Raw genomic sequence first — 21669 nt, 5'->3', positions numbered from 1 at the left:
GATGTTATAAGGTGATATGTAGAGAAAATTAAGTCTTCTAACAATTTAGGAAGCTCCAATAAGACAACCTGAGGAAGACTCAAAGTCATAGCTGCTCAATGTCTGTCTGCTCCATAGTACAGGGAAACTATTCAGTATCTGCTAGGGCAGATCTGCACTGGGAGCAGGGACATCAACCCTGCAGTGCTGGCAAAACATCACAAATCCTGAAATGCTCAGCTGAACTCAATGCCTTGGAAGCATCACAAAGCTGACTACTGGAATTCAGCACATATGAAAATGAAATTCTATTTCTTTTTTATTTTTAACCATAAGAGAAAACTAAAAAAAAAAAGGATAAGTGGCAAGAAAACGTATATATATATATATATATATATAATTTTTATATAGTTTATATATAGTCTAATGACTATGTATATATATTTAGTCTTGGGCTAGGTTGAACTAGACCTTGCTTAGGTTTTTTGATTTGGGATGTTTTAGGTATATGTCAAGTGAATGGAATACTGCAACATTAGCAATCTACCTCTTCAGTCCATAGTGCTCAGTATTTATAAAATCTTTCTAAAACTCAGCAGAATTTTATTAGTTACACTCTTAGGTTACACAAAATCTAGATCTTTCTACACTCCCCTGCTGCACAGCACCTTCAAGATGGACAAGGCAAATGAGATTTAAAAAGAAAAAAGGAGGTGCTTTTGTAGGAGTCTTTTTATCACTGTTGTTGTTGTTTTCAAGTTTTTTCTATGTTCTGTGCAATTAGTTTTTGCTCAAGTGAAGAGACTTGCTAAAATGAATTCTAAATGAGCCTTTGCTTGCCCAGAGTAGGATCTGAAATTCTCCTGTGTGTTTTAGCTTCCCAGGTGAGTTTGTCCTGAAAATGAAAATTCCTGAATCTTAAAGTCAGAATGAGATTTACTTAGATAAGAATGAGACTCACTCAACTTTTAAAATAAAAATTACTTATGTTGGAGGGTTCAAAAATAAAGGTATTAAAAGAGGCTTGATCTTCCCTGCCTTTCAGTCATGACCCTAAATTAAGGGGTTTCAAACAACCAGGCAGAGTTCTTTTTGTTTTGATCTGTTATATATAAATATTTTTTATTGTGTGCTGACATAATCCAAAATTTTTGGTAGTCACAGCTGGTCTTGACAGTGCATTACTTTCAGCATCCCCTCAGTGGCTGACAAGTTGCCTGTCAGAGCCTCAGTCCTTAGAGTTACTCCACTAAAATGACTCCAAAGTTCTCCAGTTTGATTAATCTGAATATCATCTACACATTTTTCACTAAAAATTTCTCTGCTTTGCTTAATGAAAATTGGTCTTTTTTAGGGAGAAAACCATTATAATGTGTTTAACTTAGAATCCTTTGCCTTACATTTACATGTGCTGAAAACCATGTGAAGTTGATTGCCAGGGGGGAATTTGAGTAAGTTTGTTTTAAGGGATAGGAAGTGCACATTGAAAATTTATGATATTTATGATTTTGTGTCCTAGCTGCTGTGGGCTTTTGCTTTTTCTCTACAGTCAGTGTCTCATTACAGCACAGTACTGTCCTCAACCCAAAATACAGGAAGAACAATATTAACAGAGTGCACACCTGTGATATCCTTCAGTGCCTGAATAGAGATTGGAGCTGACAGATAGTTTGGAGAGCAGGATGGCAGATGGTCTGTCTGAGCAGAGCAGAGAACAGCAGCAAAAGAAATATTATTGCCAAGAGTGATTGTAAAGTTTAAAAAGTAATAAATGGAGCTGTGTACTAGGCATTAGCTAAGAGATTCTCCAGGAGGATGGAGTTTGGAAAGAGATGTGATCAGAGAATTAATTAATATTACTGCCTAACCACATCCTATTTTATTCTTTACACAAAATCCCTTACCAGCAGATTTTATGTGGTAGGAGTAGATAAATAATTCAGCAGTGCACGGTTGGCTCAAAAAACCACAAAACAAGTCAGGGAATACGTTTTAAGATTAGTTTTGTGTGGGTTTAATTGTGTAAGACAGTGGAGGAGCAGGTGGAAAGTCATTCTCAGTGTGATGGATGGGAACAAATTCGGTGTTCAGGTCTGCAGACCCTGCCTACTATTGCTGCCTTGGGCTCACGGTCAGGGTCTGGCTCTGGGGTCAGGCACATTGCTGAACAGGGACTTTGGGATGCTCTGAGACTGCTGAGTGGCTTAAATTACTGGCCATAAAAAGGTAGAAGTGAAAGAAAAGTTAGAATAATGCACTGGAATGTTAATCCCCAGGTGATGGCCATGGGCGCCCTGATTTATGTCTGCTCCTCCCTAGTTCATGGTAAAACTCAAAATGCCATTCACTGCCAGAGTTCTAAATGAGAGCTGTAGTCAGACAGGGCTGCTTTTGATACAGATTTCCAATCAAGAGTTCAACCCAAAGCTCTCCTCTCTACTATTATTTCTATTTCAGTGGTTTTGATTGATAAAGACTGAAAAGCAACTGCATGAAGTTGTCATGTTTGAGTGGGACTGCTTTGGTCCTTTATTTTGGTCTCTTGTTCATGACAAAGAAAGCATGCACAGAGGGGTTCTTATCTGGGCAGAGTGTGGTATTTACACTGCAGAAATTAGATGTCAGAATAAGTGAAGTTACTGGGAAGCAGCAGTGTGTGCATCCTGAGACTGTGTCAATGAACTGGGGATGTGTTGAGGGCAGAGTGGCTGTGCTGAGATCCTGACATTGACACATATCTGTTTTTATTGTTACACAGGCTGACTGATAACACTTGCTACTTTTTTATTGATAGCAATTCAGAAGAATGGCTATTCCTTTCTGCTTTAACACATGCTGGCTTAGAAAACTAATTTTGTGGCATGTTTTGGTCAAGGAGAAAAGTACTGCATTATCCATGTCAGTACTGGGAAATGCATAATGTATTTTTCTGAAGAAGTTGGTCTGAGTGAGAAATTTTATTTAGTTTCACGTTTATAGGCTTGAATCTGTTGTCCAGCAGTTTGATTGACTGATGCAGCTTCTGTTTGTTATCCATCCAAATGTACTCTTTTGTTTTGCACTTGTGTTATTTTCCATAAATCTCTTAAGCCTTAGGTAGCAGCAGCTGCACCAGTATTTGAATATCAAATAATGTGTCTGCTCTGTATGAATGCAGAATCTCATGCAAAGATAAAGTGCAAAATTATTAGAGGAGTTTTGGTGCCTGTTGATATTTAATAATATTTAGGGTCCTATATGTCTTAAGTAATTTTTAAAAATTATACTTGGACTGTGTGAAAATTAAATTCTTAATTCCTCTGAAATACCCAGAAATGAATTAATGGCTGGTGTACGTTTTTGTACATAGTTTTAGGGCTGGGAGTTCTTTCTCTCTCTTTTGAATCCCAAGTGATATTTTTAGTGTTTGCCTTGGTGTGGTTATCTTGGTGGTGGATAGGATATCTGAGAACAAACACTGGACTGGGGAGCTGATAATGGATGGAAGGTAAGATGAAAACTACTTGGTGAGATATCAGTGTTTGTGTCTGATTCCCTTTCCAGCATCTGGTTGGCACAAGGGAAGCTGTTACTGGAAGATTGTGTTGATCTATTCAGGGTTGTGGAGGAACATTAGAACCCCAAAACTATACAGAATTTTCCTGGAATTTTTCCTTAATTTACATATGTGCATTGAGACTGGTTCTAAGTGCAAATCCTACAAATGTGAGAGAGCCCAGAGCTCAACCAACCCTATATACAAATTCTGATTTCATGAGACTTCTTCCCTATCAAACCTATTGGGGCAGCTGCTTTTTGGCCATTTTCAGAGTAGGCAATCTAAAATAAAATAAAATAAGCTTGTAAAATAATCTTGTATCTTTCATATGGCAGGGTAACTTGCAGGCTTTTCCTAGTTTGGATATACCAGTAAAATTAGGAGACTGAGAAATGAGTACAGCGGTGAAAATGAGAGCTCTCAGTGTATAAATGTAAGTGTTGCTGCAAAGCACTTGAATAAAGAGTGTCCCATAACTTAGATGCTTATTGCTAATTGTCATTGACAGTGTTTTTAAATTATTATACCAGTTTTCTGACTGTATTATGTTAATTTTAATCCAGCAATTTCTGATTTGGCTGATTAATTTTGTGCTGCAAAGATATTTCATGAAGTTTTAATTTGCTCAAAAGAAATTTATTTCATGTGGGGCTGTATGACTTCCCAAGACCATTTCTGCAATTCACTGTGTGCTGTGCTGTCCTGTGGCTGAATGAGGAAATACCCAAGCAAATCTGAAATTATGTAGGTCAGGTTGTGGAAGCAGTTTAGCTGCAGCAGCACAGAGCTCAGCAAAAGCCAATTAATTTGCCTGCTTGTGTAAATACTGGTCTGCCTGCCCCTCTCCCTAAAGAAGAAAAGCAATTTTGTCCATTTCCCACCCTCACAGGTGGAACTCTCACAGGTCCCTTTTCAACATAATTTACATGTATTATTCACAGCCCAGTTTCTTTACAGCCTGTCCTTATTGCATTATTCTGGACTGGTTTCAGTGCATCAGGAGTCTAATGGCAAAAGCACAAAGTTCAAGGTCAAAAAGGCTGTTTTGGTTTTGGCCCATGAGAATACCTTTGAAAGTAAATAAAGAATATATCTAGAGCATAATGAATCTGCAGAACTTTTATCACCATAAAATCACTTCAGGAAAAGAACTGGGTTGCTGTCTTCTATAAACTTCTCTAAGAGTGTGTTAAACTTCCCTAATAAGTTTTTTCCATTATTGTCTAATTAAGTAAAGTGTTCTGTTTTCTTATTGCCCTTATGCTCTCAAAGCTCCGTTTGGTATCCCTGTTCAACATGCCCTTTAGGAAATAAGTTTGCTTGATTTTCTAGTCTTCCATGTAAATCTCCATTCTGCATCATCTGTTTAAAACAAGGGATTTGTGTCTGCTGCATATAATAATAACATTCGTTTTGACCCAAGGGCTTAGCCAGAGTTGAACATTCTGTGAAATTAGCAGTTAGGAAAACAAGCTGGCAGCACTTGGGTATCTTTGATGCAGTTATGGTTACAAAAGAAGGAGCAAATTCTCATGTCTGAGCAGAAGGAAGTTGTTCACAACCCCAACACTAAGGCTGCCAGAGAAGTGCCTTTTGTCATCATTTTTTCCCTAGGCTCATACTCTGTTGTATTGATCTCACTCTCTCCCTAAGTGGAAAAAACCAACCAGAATAGTTTTCTAACCTGTTTGTCTGCCTTTTTGTATGTGACATATATCTGAGCTAAAATATAATGCTTTATTTAATCTGGCCATTTAAAAAAAAACCCTATTAATGTCACCAAATCTTACAGTTGTGCTCACAGATGGGCAAAATATCTCTCATTTCTAAATATCTGTGTCACTGCTGATTGATTTCCTTAATACATTTTGCACAGCTGTAGCAAATTACTATTTTTTTTCCTAACTCACACTTTATGCTTGAAAATGCTCTTGAAAAATCACTGAGAGCTCTGTGGAGGCTGCTATTGTAATAATTGTAACCAGTTGTATAAAATTATGCTGTCATGCTGTCTTTTCCAATTAAAGTTATAACATTTTTGTATGGGATTTAAAAATCTATATAATAAATTGGAAGGAATGGGTCCTTGACATTTCTATTAAAAGGCAAATTATATTTCTTCATGGCATAACTTGAGAAAAAAAAAAATAAGCAGTCAGCCTCTTTTTCTAAGATGAAAATGCACTAAAATACACTATTTAGCAGTAAACTGCAATGCAGAACAACTGCAAAGATTTTACCTTTCCATCACACATAGCTTCTTTTCCAGCTGCATTAAACACCCCCTTCAAGGGAAGGACCAGCACACACAGATCTTTTGCTGAGTGTCCTCTGGTTTTGCTCCCTCAGCATTCCAGGTGGGAGTGGGACAGTGCCTGACAAGGCCAGGCACAAGGTGTAGTGTCCATTCTTGTGTTTCACATGTTTGCTGTCCCCTCCTTGAAGCAGGAGAGAGGTCATGGCAGAGCAGAGCATCCTGACACTGAAACTTTTGGGCACTTAAAATGCCACTGCCACCTTACCCCTGTAAAAACATGAAAATCCACATTCCAATGTGTGGGATTTTATACAAAAATGAGCAGGAGCACAAAGAGAGGGCAGGCTGAATTCAATGGCCATGGATACAGAAAGCAGGATTTACCACATCTTAGGAAAAGCAGGGAATGGGAAATAAAGCTGTAGCATCCTGAAACATTAACTTAGCTGAGATGGATGCAAATTGATCTGATTCATCTTATCATGGTGGAGTTTGATTAGTATTATTATTGTTGTGACTACATTACTAATTCCCTTGTAGTCTACTTGTATTTTATTTAGCTGTGTCCACTTAGATGTGGTGTAATTTTGGTGAGTATATTTCATAGAAATAACCTGCTCTCCCTCATCCCAGTCCTGGGGATGTCCAAAGGCAGGAACTGGGAAAAAGGATCTGTAGTTTGCTCAGGAGAGAAACATTTATTCTCAAAATGGCAATTTCTTAAGAAAATGTTTATAAACAGTGTAAGTGTTTTGTTTTGGTTTACTTGGTTATTTTGCCCTGCAGTGTGTTTAATTTTGTTAAAAGCAGCCTAATGGGCTGTAAGAAAATGAAAATGTGCAATTGCAGAGCAGCTAATCAGGCTCCATCACAGTGCCACTGACTTCAAGGCAGGCAGACTGGGGATGTGTCACTTTTTTATGGAATTTGTCATATCTGACTCTCTTGAGACACTTATTAGAGATTTGTGTATGAATGACTCTACCACTGACTGAGATTATCTTCTAGAAAGAAGGTTCATGTAGCAGGTCTCAACTCATTAACTCTTCAGCAAGCATTTCTTCAGGTACTGTGACCATTGTTAGGCAACTATTTACCAACTCCTATGCAATTACTCTGCAGATATTTAAACTCACTGCAGCTGCAGACTGAACAGGAAAGAGAAGTTAGCGAGACATCAAAATTTCTATTGCAAGTTGTTCAAGCAATTTAAACAGCATTAGAAAAAATAACAAAAAAAATTAAGTATTTGTGTTATAATGTCTGTGCAGCAGTGTTTAGCACCTACACAAAAGGCAGAGAAAAGCACAGCATATGATTGCATTTCCTGTATTACTGTGTGTGTACATAACCTGTAATTACCACAACGTGATTTTTTAAAAGTTGTTTTTTAAGAAGTGCAATCTTAAAACCTCTGTCTTGAGTTTTATATTTCTTTCTAAAACCAAAATATTTTTATTCTAAAAATTGTTCCTCCGTGCAGAACTTGGTTATAGAAAAGAGTTGGATTTTAAACTGTTTTGATACACTTTATCTGTAAGTTGTCACACAAATATGACAGGAACACATTTTCTCCCTTACGTTCTCTCTGGTTTATAATTCAAGATAAAATCTAGTTAGTGGGGAAGAAATTTCCTCCACAGGCAGAAGGGACTTAAGGAAAATCTTTTGCTTCATTGTGATATTTGCTCACAGCTGGACTGGCAGCGGGACAAGCAGCTGTGCCAGCCAGCACAGACCTTGCTGTGCCTCTTTGGATGAACTTGCACTTTGGAGGGCAGATCTTGTGTTCTCCTGTCCCATGAGGAGTCTGACTCAAAGGCTCTAGGCATAGCTTGGTACCTCCTTGATGCTGCTAAATGGATGGAGGTTTTTGTTTTGTGTCTGGTGATTCTGTCAGCACCAATAGGTACATGACATATTTTTTGCTCTTTTAAGATGCTGTATTTTATAGGAATGTAGGAAGTGGTGATGGAAGCAGTGATCAGTTTTTTAAAAAAGTATTTGGATGCCATTTTTGAGTGAAATATTGCTGATCCAGTACAGTAATTGATAGATGTTCCAACTCCTGTCAGGAAATTGCAGCTGTATGGAATGATGGCCTGGAAAATATGTCAGAGATGTCATTGGGTCTATAAATATGCCAAGTGGATAAATATAAAGGAAGTATAAGAATGACTGAAGCTGAAAGATAATGTTTGTGCAAGAATAAATGGGTTTAAGTTCGTGCAGGATAAATTTAGACTGAAAACCAAAGGAAAATTTTTAGTCATTAAAAAAATCAGGTTCTGCACCTTGGAGCTTAAGATGAGTTTAAGACCTCAGCTGGGCAGCATAATATGATAGCACAGGGGGCTCAGATGAGCTGCCTTTTGCCTAGATGTTACCTCAAAGAAATTAAGTTTTCACCCTAAGAGGTATGAATCTAAGATCCCTGGTTTCCAATTTGAAAGGGATTTCAACTTTGTTTTACACATGTAAAGGTATTGAGACTTTTACAAAGGCATTTAGGTGCCTACATTTGGTTTTAATCATGTGTTGAGCTCTCTTTTCTGTTTTATTTAAAGGAAAAAAAATCTCTAATCTTCAATGGGAAGGGCATTTGGCAAATGAAAAATAGAGACAGCAGGTTTTCAGCTTAACATATTCTTGAAAGTTAGTTATATGCAGTGCACAGCTGCAGAATAAAGGAGGGGACAGCAGTTTGCCATGGACAGCTGTTTTCCTTTGAGGAGTGTTGCTACTGCTGACAGTGTTCTCTGATTCTATGAGCTACTGAATTCTTCACAAACATGTCTGGAGAAAAAAGCTTTTTTTTTTTTTTTTTTTTTTTTTCTTTTTTAATCTGCATACTGGGTAGAGGTGAATAGTTTTGTAGCAAAGTAGGAAGTACTTATTAATTGATGCCAGGGCATTTACTGATCCTTTATAAAGCTGCTCTGAAATGTAAATACCTGCTTCTGCTGCTGCTGTTGCCAGCTTAAGCAGCAATCCAGTCCCTCGTTTCACACAGATTTCAGACCATATTTGAATTAATGGACTGAGGAAGCAGCAGAATGAGATTGTTATTCTGCACAGCATTCTAGGGAAAAGGACTGCCTCTGGTAAATGTGATGAGTGGATCAGATGACTGGGAAGATCTGCAGCCAGAGTCCCACAAAATACAGATAATACTTTGCCAGAGCCTTGCAGCTCCTTGGAAAAACAATATTTCTCTTTCTTTAAATGTTTTGGAAGAGGAAATATTTGGATCAGTAGAATATTCTAGAGCTCTGTTTTCTGACCCAGCCCTGTTCCAAAGCAAAAATACCTTGATTTGAATTATCTGATTAATGAATTTGGTTGGAGAGATGCAGGTGGAATCTAGTCACCCAACACTTTGTAAGGGGACTCATCTTTCTTACTGATTATAACACCTTTATATCCCCTTTGCCACCCTTCCACCAGTGCCACAGTAAAATAGATGTGTAGCCAGAGAAAAAGGTGGCAGCTGGCAGCTGGACTTCCTGATTTTGAAATCATATGCAGGCAAAATAGAATAAATTTAAAAAATAAAAAACTTATGATACTCGGTTTAGCAGAGTCAGCTTCCCAAAGCTTGCTGTGAAATCATAGTTTTCATCTCAGGTCAGCAGCAATTCTGCTTCAGTGGGGTTTGGAGCAGAGACTGGAAAATTGTGCTGCTAAACTTTGGCACCTTTTCACCATCTCTTAGGTTAATTTTCCTGCTGATCTTATTTGCTGCCTGGAATTCCAACTTTTGAGTATAAATCACAGCAGAAGTGTGTCTTTGTCTCTTTTCCCTTCACTATATTGAGCTTTGTGAGCAAATTACAGTGTGTTTTACACCTTTATGACTATTTCCTCTGTAAAAATGCAACTGCAAAAAAAAAAAGGCATTTTTCATGGAGGATTCCAGCACAGCAGCCATGGTCTTGTCAGTTGTGAGGTCACTTGCCAGTTTTTGCCTCACAGCCATTTTAGCAGGCTGTGCTGGCAGATAAAATGCAACTCACCTTATTGTCAATGTAACTGTGTTTCTAAAAGAATGAATTTGCAATGCAGATTCATCTAGCAAAAATCAAATAAAAATGGTCATAGGTAGCAGAATTTCTTCTTTTTCTTCTGAAATGCTGATATATTATGTATTTCTCTTGTAATTTGAAAGCATTTTCTTCTTTTTGAGTCACATACACCTTTGGTTTTCCAACTTGATAAAAAGGTAAGACCTTTCAATACAGTATCCTGTGCTTCTGCTAGAAATAGCCTGCAGTGTTTTCTAGAGATTTTATTGAAACATACATGTGAGATGCAATAATTCTTATTTCATGACCATATATATATATGTGTGATTTCTCAGAGTTGGACATTTTAAGGGGGAAATCCTATTTCACGTAGGTAGCACATTCTTCAAAGACCTTATAAGTTGAAGCTCTTGTAGTGTTCACTCATTTTCCTCTTGTACAGACTTTGGCTCAAAATTAATTTCCCTGTCATGCAAAAGTGATTTCCACACCATAAAAAAAAACCCAAAAAATCCAGAAGTCTAAGCAGGTTATAACGTTATTTTATTTCATTTCCATTTTCTAGACTAGCCTAGAAAACTAATTTGCTTGCTGACACATCTAGTTTGTTGTAGTGGAAAAGAAAACAGACCTTCCTATTGCCCTGTTTTTGCTTGTCAAAATAATTTATGCCCTAGTAGTAAGGTCTTATAAGGAAAACTTTGTATTCCTCAATACTGTTAAGATCTAATTCAGAATAAGAGAAAGTGTCTCAAACCTGGAAGGAAAAAGATCTTTGATGGGGGAATGTTCTCTGAGATTTATTGGGAACTATTAAATTCTTTGAGGCACCTTAAAGTTTGTGGAGTGGAGATGAAACAAGAAGAAAGAAGACAAGTGCACTTTGATCATCTGAGGCACAGGTTTTACTGGGGTGTCTCACAGGAGACAGGCTGTAGCAGCTCTTTCAATCTCTGAGAAGTCTTAAGCTGCACGTTCACCTAAGCCACTTTGCCCAGGTTTAAATAATGGTTTGTATTTATGAAGGCTGTAGAATGAGTTTCCCCCTCTTTTCTCCTTTCTTGTGCTGTGCTGTGTGCAGGGTGCTGCAGAAATGTGAGCTGGGGGCATCAGCACAGGCACCAGCCTGGCTCTGGTTTGCAGATCTGTGCACAGGCAATTCATTTGTTTGAATGGCTCTGAGAGGGCAGTTGCACTCCATGAGTTTCATATTTCTGTACATGGGGCCCTTTGGCTCCATTCTCACATTTTATATTCCTAACAATTAATTGCAGTGCACCACCATATACAAATGAGGGCAAACAGCAGCTTTCATTTTGCTGCTCTCGCTGTAGGTGATTCTGGGTTCTGTGCACATCATATGCTTTTTATTTGGCTGGTGATAGCTGCTAATGATTCTTTTTATCACAGCCCTGTCTGCTTTTAATCTCATGGATGAGTCATATTGTTCATTCCCAACATTAACGATTTCAGACCATCTTTGTTATGGGTATTTATAGTAGTTAATGTTCTAATATATTCATGGTAGTAAAGGATTTGAACCCTTAACAGTGTTCAAACAGATAGCAGTTAAGTGATTTTCCCACTGTTTCCTACATATTTGAAATCATAAATTCATGGCTTGCATCTAAAATTACACAAGATGCTCAGACTGAGGAAAATAATTTCTTGCCATTCATTTTTGCTGCTGCTTGGTTGTTTACATTATTAGCTAATGACTCCTAAACAGAATATATTTCCATAAGCAAGGCAGGATAGGCATGGCAGAAAGCCATGGTTGCATTTGCATGACTGCATTGTATGGGCCATTTGTTATACTGTCTGTGGGGTCATAAACACACATTGGTCTGATGCTGTGTTTGACCCATGGTCAAACAGAAGTGGCACTTGAGCTGCTACAGCTCCAGGTAAGAGAGACTTTTCCTTAGTGCTTTGATACCTCAGCTCTGTGTCTTTCACATCTCAGCAAATAATTCATCTCAGTGTCCCCTTCTGTCTGTCATTTCTGACACAGTGCTCCATGCACTGCAGAGCTTTGTCCAAGTCACAGCTTCCCCACCAGACCTGCCTGGGTATTGATTAGCTTAAACAAATCATCCACACATGTCAAGAAAGCATTTTAGCTTAGAGGAAAACAGAGCTCTTCTGCTCCCATGTTCTGATTGGGGTTTGATGTCATAAACAAGCTGACAATTGCCAGTATATTTCCATTAGAGCTGCTCGTACACTGCACCAACCTCAAAGGGCTGAGTGTGGCAAAGGCATTTGCTGGGTGACTTGAGAGAGCACTCAAATTTGAGTACTGAAGTGGTCTGTCCTTCAATGAGCCTTTTTTATCAATCTGAAAACACTATATAGCAAAATATTCACCTCAGGTGTCTGTGTTTACTCACCGGCTTTAAATGAAATGTTTCTATGGAAGCATGTCTGGATATAAATTTTCCAGTTAACAAAAAGAAACCAAAGAAAGTAGTTTCTCTAGCACTTATGCATACCTGAACTTTTGTCCCTGTAATGTTTAACACCACATAGAGCATGAATGCAGAGCAAGCTGTGCTGAGTACATGCATGGCTTGCACTCTGTGATAGCAAGCAAATGTGCAGCAGCTTTTCAAAAGGAACCACAATGTTACAGTTGAATTATAAAATTGTTAGAAGGGATTAGCATTGAAAAAAGAAGAGATATGCCTAGGTCAATTCCCTGCTATATATTTTGCAGGCATGGGAGAATTGCACAGTAATTGGAGTATTTTTGTGAACTGTCATTCAGTATTTCCTTCTTTGAATCATCAGAGATGTTGGACAAAGGCTGTTTTCTGATAAAGTTCACTGCAGTAGTCTTTAAAGCTTTCAAGTATGTATCCCTGTGAAATTGAAAGGAATAACAAAAAGAAGTGATGCTGCTCTTCTTCCTCACCAAACAGGGCAGATCTCCATAGCTGAGAACAACCTCTTTTAAATCAAACCCTTTTAAGCACCCCACACTTGTGGGATTGCTTATCTGCAGCTGGATCTGAGGCATAAAGGCACTTCCATGCCTGTTTTCCTGGAGAAAGGACTCAGAATTTGGAAGGGCATTGAAGTCTTGGTGTTAAACTTGGGATGGTTCAGGAAGGTGGGTTGAGAAACTCTGACATACGGAAGTACTTCCCCATAAGACAAAAAGTTTTATAACTTTATGCTCTTATATTGTCTTGTGAGCCTGTAACACAGAACTGCTGGAAATGAGGATCAGTAATGCAGCCACTTACACCATGTGTGAAAAACATGCACAGAGTAATTGGAGTAAGTTCAAGTAATTCTCTTTCTACATCTTAAGTTATTTAAAATGAAACAACATAAGAATGTACAGCAAATTAAGTTGTCATTATCAAAATTGGATTCCTTAAGAAAAGTAGATTCCCAAATCAACACAGAATAAAAATAAAAATAGCATCTTTCTGGAAGGGTATGAGTCCTACATCTCTGAATCTATGTTCTTTGCTGCTAAACTCAGTCCACCTATCTAGGCAACAAAGTATGGCTATCAATAAATGCATCAACTTTCTTGTCATTGAAAATGTACAGTGCACAGCTTTTAAAACCTTCAGTTAATGTTGTAAAATCTTGCTGTTAATACCTGCACTCTGTTTCTGCCTGTTTGTTTTTTGACTGCAGTAAAACTAAATTACTTGAAACATTAGGGAATAAAGCTGTGGGGTTTTTTGGTTTGTTTTTTTTTTTTTCCACAAAATTATGTATATTCCATGTCCTGAAGTTGAAGAAAGTAATTAGTTTTAAGGAATTGACAAAAACCTGCAAAATTTTCTATGCCTTTGGAGAGTAGTAAACAGGATTGAATTTGAAACATTTTCTTGTAGTAGGCAAGTGAAGGACAGCTTAATGATCTGTGGAAGGAATGAAGTAACATTTAGTGTGAAAAATGTTTATTAAATGTCATATGTTCATAAGATGAGGGAGCTATTAGCAATTCATTTAATGTTTCTGTGAGGCTGGTTATATTTTACAGACCCATGTTACCAAACACCCATTTGGAAATAATGGTGCAAAAATCCCTATAGTAATTTCTAAGAAACTCATAGGCTTATCCCACCTTAACAGACATTTTGTGTCATTTATGTAACCAGAACAGGATTGTTTCATAGAATTGTATTCACAGAATACTGCAGTCAAGTGAAATCTTTTACACCTATGACAAGATAAATAATCTAATTCATACACATGGTTCCAAAAACTTTCCAGATCACATGTTTTGGAAGTAAGGAATGTGCTTTTGGGTTTTGACAGTAAATATGATTCCACTTGCCTTTCCTCTTTAGCTTTATAAGACCTTGTCACAACACAGCTGGGTAAGGACCAGTTTTCCCAATGTAGGAGTTGGCATTTCCAAAGGACTCTGCATCACTGATCATACCAATTGCTAAATTCAGTGGAGGTAGATGATAGAAGAAATTTCTCCATAGCCCAGTTGTCCCAGTGGTCCCTCAGTCACCTACCATGCAGCTGAGACTGTGGTTCAAATGCAGTCATTGTCATATCTGCTGTGGAAGCCCAGGAAAAGAATTCAAATTTGTAGAAGTAGGTCATATAGCTACATCAAGGTTTTGTTTTTGTGTAGTCCTTAGCACAATCAGAAAACCTGATTGTAGGGCTGCTCTCTGAGATGGGAATATAAAATGAGTGTGGTGTGTGGAGCCCAGAAAGGCAGGGGTGGGAAAGAAACTTTACAGGAGAGGAGAGGCTTTAGCAAGGAGCAGGAACATAAAAGAAATTACAATTTTTGCAATTAGAATGCTAACACAGATAAACTGATCTGTCAAAACTGTGTAATATCAGAGGAACCTTGATTTTTCTGGGACTATTTATCAGATTGGTTATAGTAGCTTATGCTGATGTCAGTAATCAAGAAACCAGACTGTAATGTGCAATGTTTATTGCAGGCTCGTTGTGCTGGGGGAGGCTGGTCTGACAATGATCACAGAGGTTTATCATTTCCAACATACATTCAGAGCAAACCTCATAAATAACATTATCACCATCAGCTATGAGGTCTATCAGGCAGCTTCATTTACATTTGTTGTTGCTACTACTTCTCACAAAATAGGATTACATTTTTAGCAAATAAAGTAAGGAAACATCTCCCAGTTGTCTGAGGGGAGACAAAGTGCTTTGTGTGGACATCCTGTTTACTTGCTGGTACTCTGGGGTGAATTAAAGTCCTTGTATGTGTTGAACACTTGTGTAGATTTATGAATGTTAAGAAAATCAGTAAAAATATGTCTCCATATAGCAGCAATATTTAATATCCACCTACTTTCTCATCTCATTGCTGAAAACAATGGGTTGTTCAGAGAAAAAAAAAAAGTACTGCATTTGGCTGAAACCTGATGATAAATATTTTGTCCTGAATCTGATAAAACTCTTAAATACATTCTTCAGGTGTTTAATAACTTTAAAATATAATATCAATAGGCTACTCACTGATTTGAAATTAGACATGTTCATTTCTCCTGCTGGATTTATAGCTATAGTGGTAGAAGTTAATCAGTACTGATTTACAGTGTTGTGAATATCAGTAGAGACTCCTTATGTTGCTTGGTGAGAATAAGTTCTTTCCATTAATACCCAACACTGTGCCTCAGAGAGAAGTAACTGTTTATTAGCTGCGGGGATAATTTAAGATTTTTAAAATTAGTAGAAAAGAGACAAGCTTAATCCTGAGTCTGCATGCTGCAGGTAAGGTAAATAGTTGAAATTTCTAAGTTGTCTTGAGTCTGAACATAGGAGCATTGCTATTATTTATTTGCAGAAGCTAGAAACAATCTTTCCACTTTTGCAATGAAAATCACAGCCACAGGCTTTAGTCATTCAAAGGAAAAAAAAACCAATAGTTTATTCTATTATACAGCACTGTGTATAATTTATATAACAAGAGGTTTTGATGGATGTTTTTCAAGTTTTCCTTTGTTATGGAATTGATAGTGGGCTAGGGGATCCTGTTCCTTAGGCTGTGCTGTAATCTTTCCACAACCACATGAATACTCACAGCAAGCCTAGGGTTTTTTCCCTCCTTTTTATTTTTTTCCGTTACAAATAATTGGATAAATCAATTAACCTTTACATTTTGTCTTCAGCATTTACTTTTATACATTGAGGACTAGAATTTGGTTTAAAGTAAAATTAACTGCATCTATGCAAATTGGGAGTGTAAATGTTCTTTCATTGTTTATACTGAGAATATAGCAGATTGTGAATTGTTTTTATAGATTTATGGCCTCCTTTCTTTCTAAATTGTTATCATTTCCTTAACTATGATTTATAATTTCATCAAAAACAGACCAAGTATCTTGTAAGGGATGTGTGGATGTATGATGTTCATTATTGTGTAATAGATGAGGCTAATTACCAAAACATTCTGTATACTTACTATGACACCAGTTAACGTGTACTGAACAGCCTACCTGCTGCCAGGGAAATTTTTAGTCTGGAAAAATTTTAGCAGTCCTCTTTATCATAGAGGGTAAAAGAATGTCCAGGTATTAGCTGATTCAAGATCATTCTCAGGGTTTAGTTTCATCCATTTTTAAATGTCTTAGAGAGGGAAGTTTCTGTCATGTGTTGCAGTGAAGATATTTTGAAAAATCAGTAGTTTAACTATTTAGATTTTGTCTCCTATTCCCCTGAACAGTTTTCAATTAGTTTTCCAACCCCACCAAACTTTTTGAAGAGTACTTTTGTTTAAATTAATTAAAGAAACAAATAACAGAAATTTCTCTAAAGCAAGCAGCAAAATCAAATGTTGTGCTCTTTAATAACTGAGATTTTTAAAATATATTATTACATGCTGTTGCTTTTTTTTTTTTTTTTAATATTAAAAAAACCCAACAAAACAACCAAAGTCTGAGAGCATTGGTTAGTTTGCCCATTAGGAGAGAAGATAGAAGCACTGAACCCTTCCTATTGAATAGACAAATCCCTTGTCCCATTACTCTGTGTGTTCACATGCAAAATGAAACATCAAAAATAATATGCTTCTAAGAAAACCTATAGTTTCATCTTTAGGTGTATCCTAATCCAGCTGCTTTAGGAATGGAAGGATTTTCCTTTCAGACCAAGTTTTATTGGTCTAATACTTAAACTTAGCCCTGGTCCTTCCACACAAATAATCTGTTCAGAGTACTTGAGCTGTCCCAAGATAGTTCCCAGCATATTATCATGTTGCATTTTGTGTTCAAGGCAATCATCTACCAAGGACAATTTAACAACTCTTATGAGTTTATTTGAAGTGATAAATTTCATTTGCAAAGGAAAATACTTTGCTGCTCTGATTTCCTAAAGCTGTCTTCATGCCAAAGTCAGCTTGTCCTTAGAAAAGATTAAAATGTCTGTAGAGGTTTACAGTGTGTACTTTAATGTCCAAGATTTTTCAGTTAGATTTACATGTTGAGTTTATATTTCTGTTTGCTCTTAATATGACTAAAAAAAAGTTGCTGCAAACCACAGTCCAGACACAAGGCAGTATGTTGTTTTGTGGAGCACTACTAAATTAATCCATTAGTGACTGCAAATTTATTTTCTCTTGTTCTTGTTATCGAGTATTCACAGGTGTGTATATATTTAGACAATATAAATTAAAAGGGCTTTGATACTAGCAAGATATTGCCATAGTGCAAGGACCATAAGGCACCATATTTTTCCCACATCAACATAAAAATGGAGAAATACTGATAAAATAAAACATACAAGTGAATAATCTTCCTATCTGAGAAATATATTAGTTTCTAAGAACATAGCAATACCAGAAGGAAAGAAGAAAGCACAATAACAGAAGTAAAATACAGTCACATTATTTGGTTAATGACCCCATCTTGTGGAGCAGCACCCACGCTTCAGCACATTTATAGCTCTCATATGCATTTTTTTATTTTTAATGGAGTCCATGTCTTGGTGGTGGATTACTTGGCACTGCACTTGCTGTGTCCAGGGAAGTGCCCTGCAGGCAATTCATCATTCCTGGAGCACAGCAATAGAGCAGTCCTTTGTCACACCACGGATTGCCAGGGTCAATACTTCACATTTTAGTGTTTGGTTCAGCCTCAGGTCACCACCACAGCTCACATCCCCACCACCCCTGCTGGTTATTTCCTGCTGCCCTGTGTCTCTCACATGGACCTGCTGGAAGAGTTTCTTGCTCTTGTTAAGAGGGGACAAGCGCCTCTCCAAAGCTGCTGATTTGCACCACAGCAGTGAAGTGAGAGCAATTGCTGGGCTGATGCCTGGTCACCAAGGGCAGCCCAGTGATGCTCATAACCAGTGCCAGCGTGTGCTACACCTGCCAGAGTCACCATTTCCTTGTTTTCTATTCCCAAATAGCTGCTCACAGAGCTTGTTGAGCTGCACTTAGTGATTGGCAGCTTGGATATTTTATTGTAAAGGTTTATCCCGCTGGACATTCTTTTATCATAACCTGGGGAAATCAGCTCTGTCAGCAACATATATTATACTGGTTGCTGAAGTTGTTTTCCAGGCACATGACGTATTTTAAATAAATCACCTGGTGTGTTCCCACCCTCTCCAGCTGAACATGTTTCCCAGGAAGGCTCCATATATCCTTGATTCTCACTTATGCAAAAGCCCCTCAAATATGAACTGAAATGCTTATTTTCACCATTTTAAAGGAAAGATCTATTTTGTATCCACTTTCTGAAAAAAATAGTTTTTAACCATATTGGTGAACTCAAAGGGAGAATTGTAGGCCGCAAATGGAAAACACATAGAGAAGGTATACAGCCAAATTAGAAAAGAAGATTGTTTTTTTCAGCTGTTCTACATTGACTTAAAAATCTGATACTATATTGTCCTCTTCCATGTTCCTCGGAGATCAGATTATGATGCTTTGATCTGTTCTATCATTTTTTCAAGTAAGGAATTTTCAACTGCATTTTTTTTATCTGATTTACAGAAGGATGCAAAGGTGTGAATTGCATGTAGATAACATTTGCAGATTTCACAGGTACAGAAAATTAGAAGGGGAAAAAAAGCTACAAATCTCTGTATATATAGTATGTTTGATGCACTTTTGATATATCTGATTTCATGTTTTTACAAAAATTACATTCTTATAAAAATTTACATTCCTGTCAAATGTACTCAGAATGTTTGTACATGATATTTGTACGTGAATGCAAGAATACAGATTAGCAGATTGCTATGTGGAACACATATATGTATGATTTTGAGATATGTGCTTTCAAAAGGAAAGATTCATTTGTCACTAAACTTGCATAATGTGCCTTCCCTAACACCATGCTAATAAGGTATTTATACCATCTACCATCATCTCGTGTTCTCTGCTTTTGAAGTGCATATTGTGCCTTCTGCATGAAAACAAAATACAGAGTTTAGCAGCTGTTCCATAGATTTGTATGCTGAGTGAACTGAGCAGAATGATGCTCAGTGCCTTCTCTCAGGTGGATTGAAAGGGTGCAAAAGGTGAAGAATTCCCAACATTTTCAATAGAAACCACATATTCCATGATCTCGGCACAGGTACCGGAGCTGGCAATAAAATGGAGTGTTTTAGCTGTTGGGTTATGTTGGAAAGTCTTTCAGCTTCGCTATGTAGTTCTTAGAGGACTCTAACATGCCATGTGAAAAAAAGGCCCTGAAATATTTACAAACCCATGTGGTAATACCATCAATATTCTAAAAGCATTAAAATTTTCGCTACACTTTGAGATGTCTTGAAATTCCTGCATCTTGTCTGTCTGATGGCCAGGCTGGGAGCATGGCTTCTCTTTCCTGCTCTCAGATTTTCTGTGGTGCAGCAGAGACCAGATAGGAGTCACACTGGGAGCAAGAGTGGCTGCTGTGCTCTGGGGAGAGCTGCCAAACTCAGTGAAAGCCTTCCATTCATCTCTTTAGGTTTTGGTCAGAGAAAATGAAAAAGCCTTGTCTGACTAAGGCTAACAGTGGTTAGCATGTTGGGGGAGGAGTTTCAGGAGGATGGGAAAATGAAATCCCTTTAGGTAGTGGCTTGAACATGAAGTCAAATATAAAGGCAGTCATGTCCTTCCCCAAATACAGGTCCCTTCATGTGGCAGCTGAGTGCTCTAAATTCCCACTTTAGGATTGCCTTTGAGGGGCAGGGATGTGCCTTTGTTTTGGACCTGTACCCACACTGTTCTGCAGCACTGCCAGATCAAGGTGAATTTATATTTTGCTCGGTTTCTAACATTTCTGTCTTTTTTCTCTTTTTTTCTTTTACATGCTTTCATGAGTATAGCAGATCATCTAGGAATTGAATTCATGGGTAAGTTTTAACTTCTTTTCAATTGCTCATATTTATCTTGGTCCCTTAGTTCAAAGAACATGGAAGTTAATGGGAAGACTCCCATGACCTCCACCACTGGGTTTTGGATTGGGTTCCTTTTATACCTAAAAATTTGAAATTATATGAAGGTTTAATTTTTTTCTTGTCCACTGCTATGGAGCTTAAAACCTACATAATGAAGTTTTAGTATTTCATTGGTATTTAATGAAACATAACATAAAGGTTATGTGACCATATAATCTTGGGGAATATTATTTTATATGTGATTTTAGGGTAGAGTTATTAACTTTTTTCATGTAAAGGAAAGTAAATTCTAAATCAGATTTCTTTCTTTTGTTAAGAAGTTGTTGTTAATTAAAATATTAAATTTAATATTAAATTGTTATTAAATTTAATAACAAACATCTTATAAAGGATAATTCTCTCAAATCAGAGAAATACTTTTAAGAAAAGAGGCAAAGATCCATCATTCCATGAAAAAAGTTTAATTGGTTAGGAAAAAGCTAAAAAAGGAGTGAATGATTGCTTCTTACAATTTTGGGAAGGAAAGGAAGACTTTCTGTTGGCTCAGCTGCAGTTCTGCCATGTGCTCATAGCTCATGGAATGACAGATCACCTCTCAGCTGGTGATCTTCAGACTTGAGCAAGCTGAGATCCATCCTTAAGAGAGTTAATGTTTCTTTGTGCAAGAACAGCTTGCATAAGCCATTAAATATGACTGAAGACACTATAATAAAAAGCATGCAAATTCCTATTGAAGTCACAAAACAATTATTTTTAATATATTCTTTCCCTATGCTATATTTTACTTGGTTTTTATAAGATTTTAGAAGTGAGAGCCTTATAGCCTATTGATTTTAAGAGCCAGCATGGGGATTCTGTTGACCAGTTAGGTATAAATTGTCAAGAAACCAATATGATGATGAAAATTAACTGCAGTAACAAGAGGATAGACAGAAGGTTCAAGGATTTTCTCCTCCTGCTTTTGGATTTGTGCCATGCCTAGAGTATTGTTCTCTCTAGGGAACTGGTTCATGAGGTCCAGAAGTTTTGTGTTTCACTTCACTCTGTATGAGGCTTGAAAAGTGCAAGTGTCTTCACAGACTGGACAAGCACAGCTGGGAAATGGTTACTTGCAAGGTTCTGCATATATCCTGCTTTTCCTGCTGAACTTAAATTGTGAGCAACAGTCTTGAGGCATACAAGTTGAAGGACAAGAATATATGTAAAAGAGAATAAGGAGTATAGATATATGGGATGCTTTGAGTGAACTTTTCTGTAAGAAAAAGGAAAGTGTTACCCAAGAGGCAAAGCTGAATTATGTTAATTTTATTTTGAGACTTTCCATTTCCTGTCTTTTTTTTTTTTTTTAAGACATCTCTTTAAGGCATGAACTAAAGCCAATCCCTGAAATCTTGGCTCAGAGTAGTTCTCTCATATGAGTAGCTCTCAAGACTTTTTTATTAAATATTGGAACAGATCCTGATGGCGTAAAAATTAATGAAATCTTGTGTCTCAAGCCTGAAAATATTGTGACA

At 37.3% G+C, this 21669-nt stretch overlaps 1 protein-coding gene across 1 annotated transcript in view; it reads left to right on the top strand.

The window, feature by feature from the left end:
* NRG3 (neuregulin 3) overlaps nucleotides 1-21669 on the top strand; it is a 337142-nt gene that overhangs the window by 252860 nt on the left and 62613 nt on the right. Inside the window, 1 exon segment of the mRNA XM_079312184.1 lies at nucleotides 20084-20110. Within this exon segment, the coding sequence (XP_079168310.1) occupies nucleotides 20084-20110 (27 nt within the window).

This window comes from Erithacus rubecula (assembly GCF_903797595.1).
Source record: "Erithacus rubecula genome assembly, chromosome: 9".
NCBI classification, from domain to species: Eukaryota; Metazoa; Chordata; class Aves; order Passeriformes; family Muscicapidae; genus Erithacus; species Erithacus rubecula.
The sequence above is the reverse complement of the archived record's forward strand: the minus strand, read 5'-3'. Positions and strand labels throughout refer to the sequence as shown.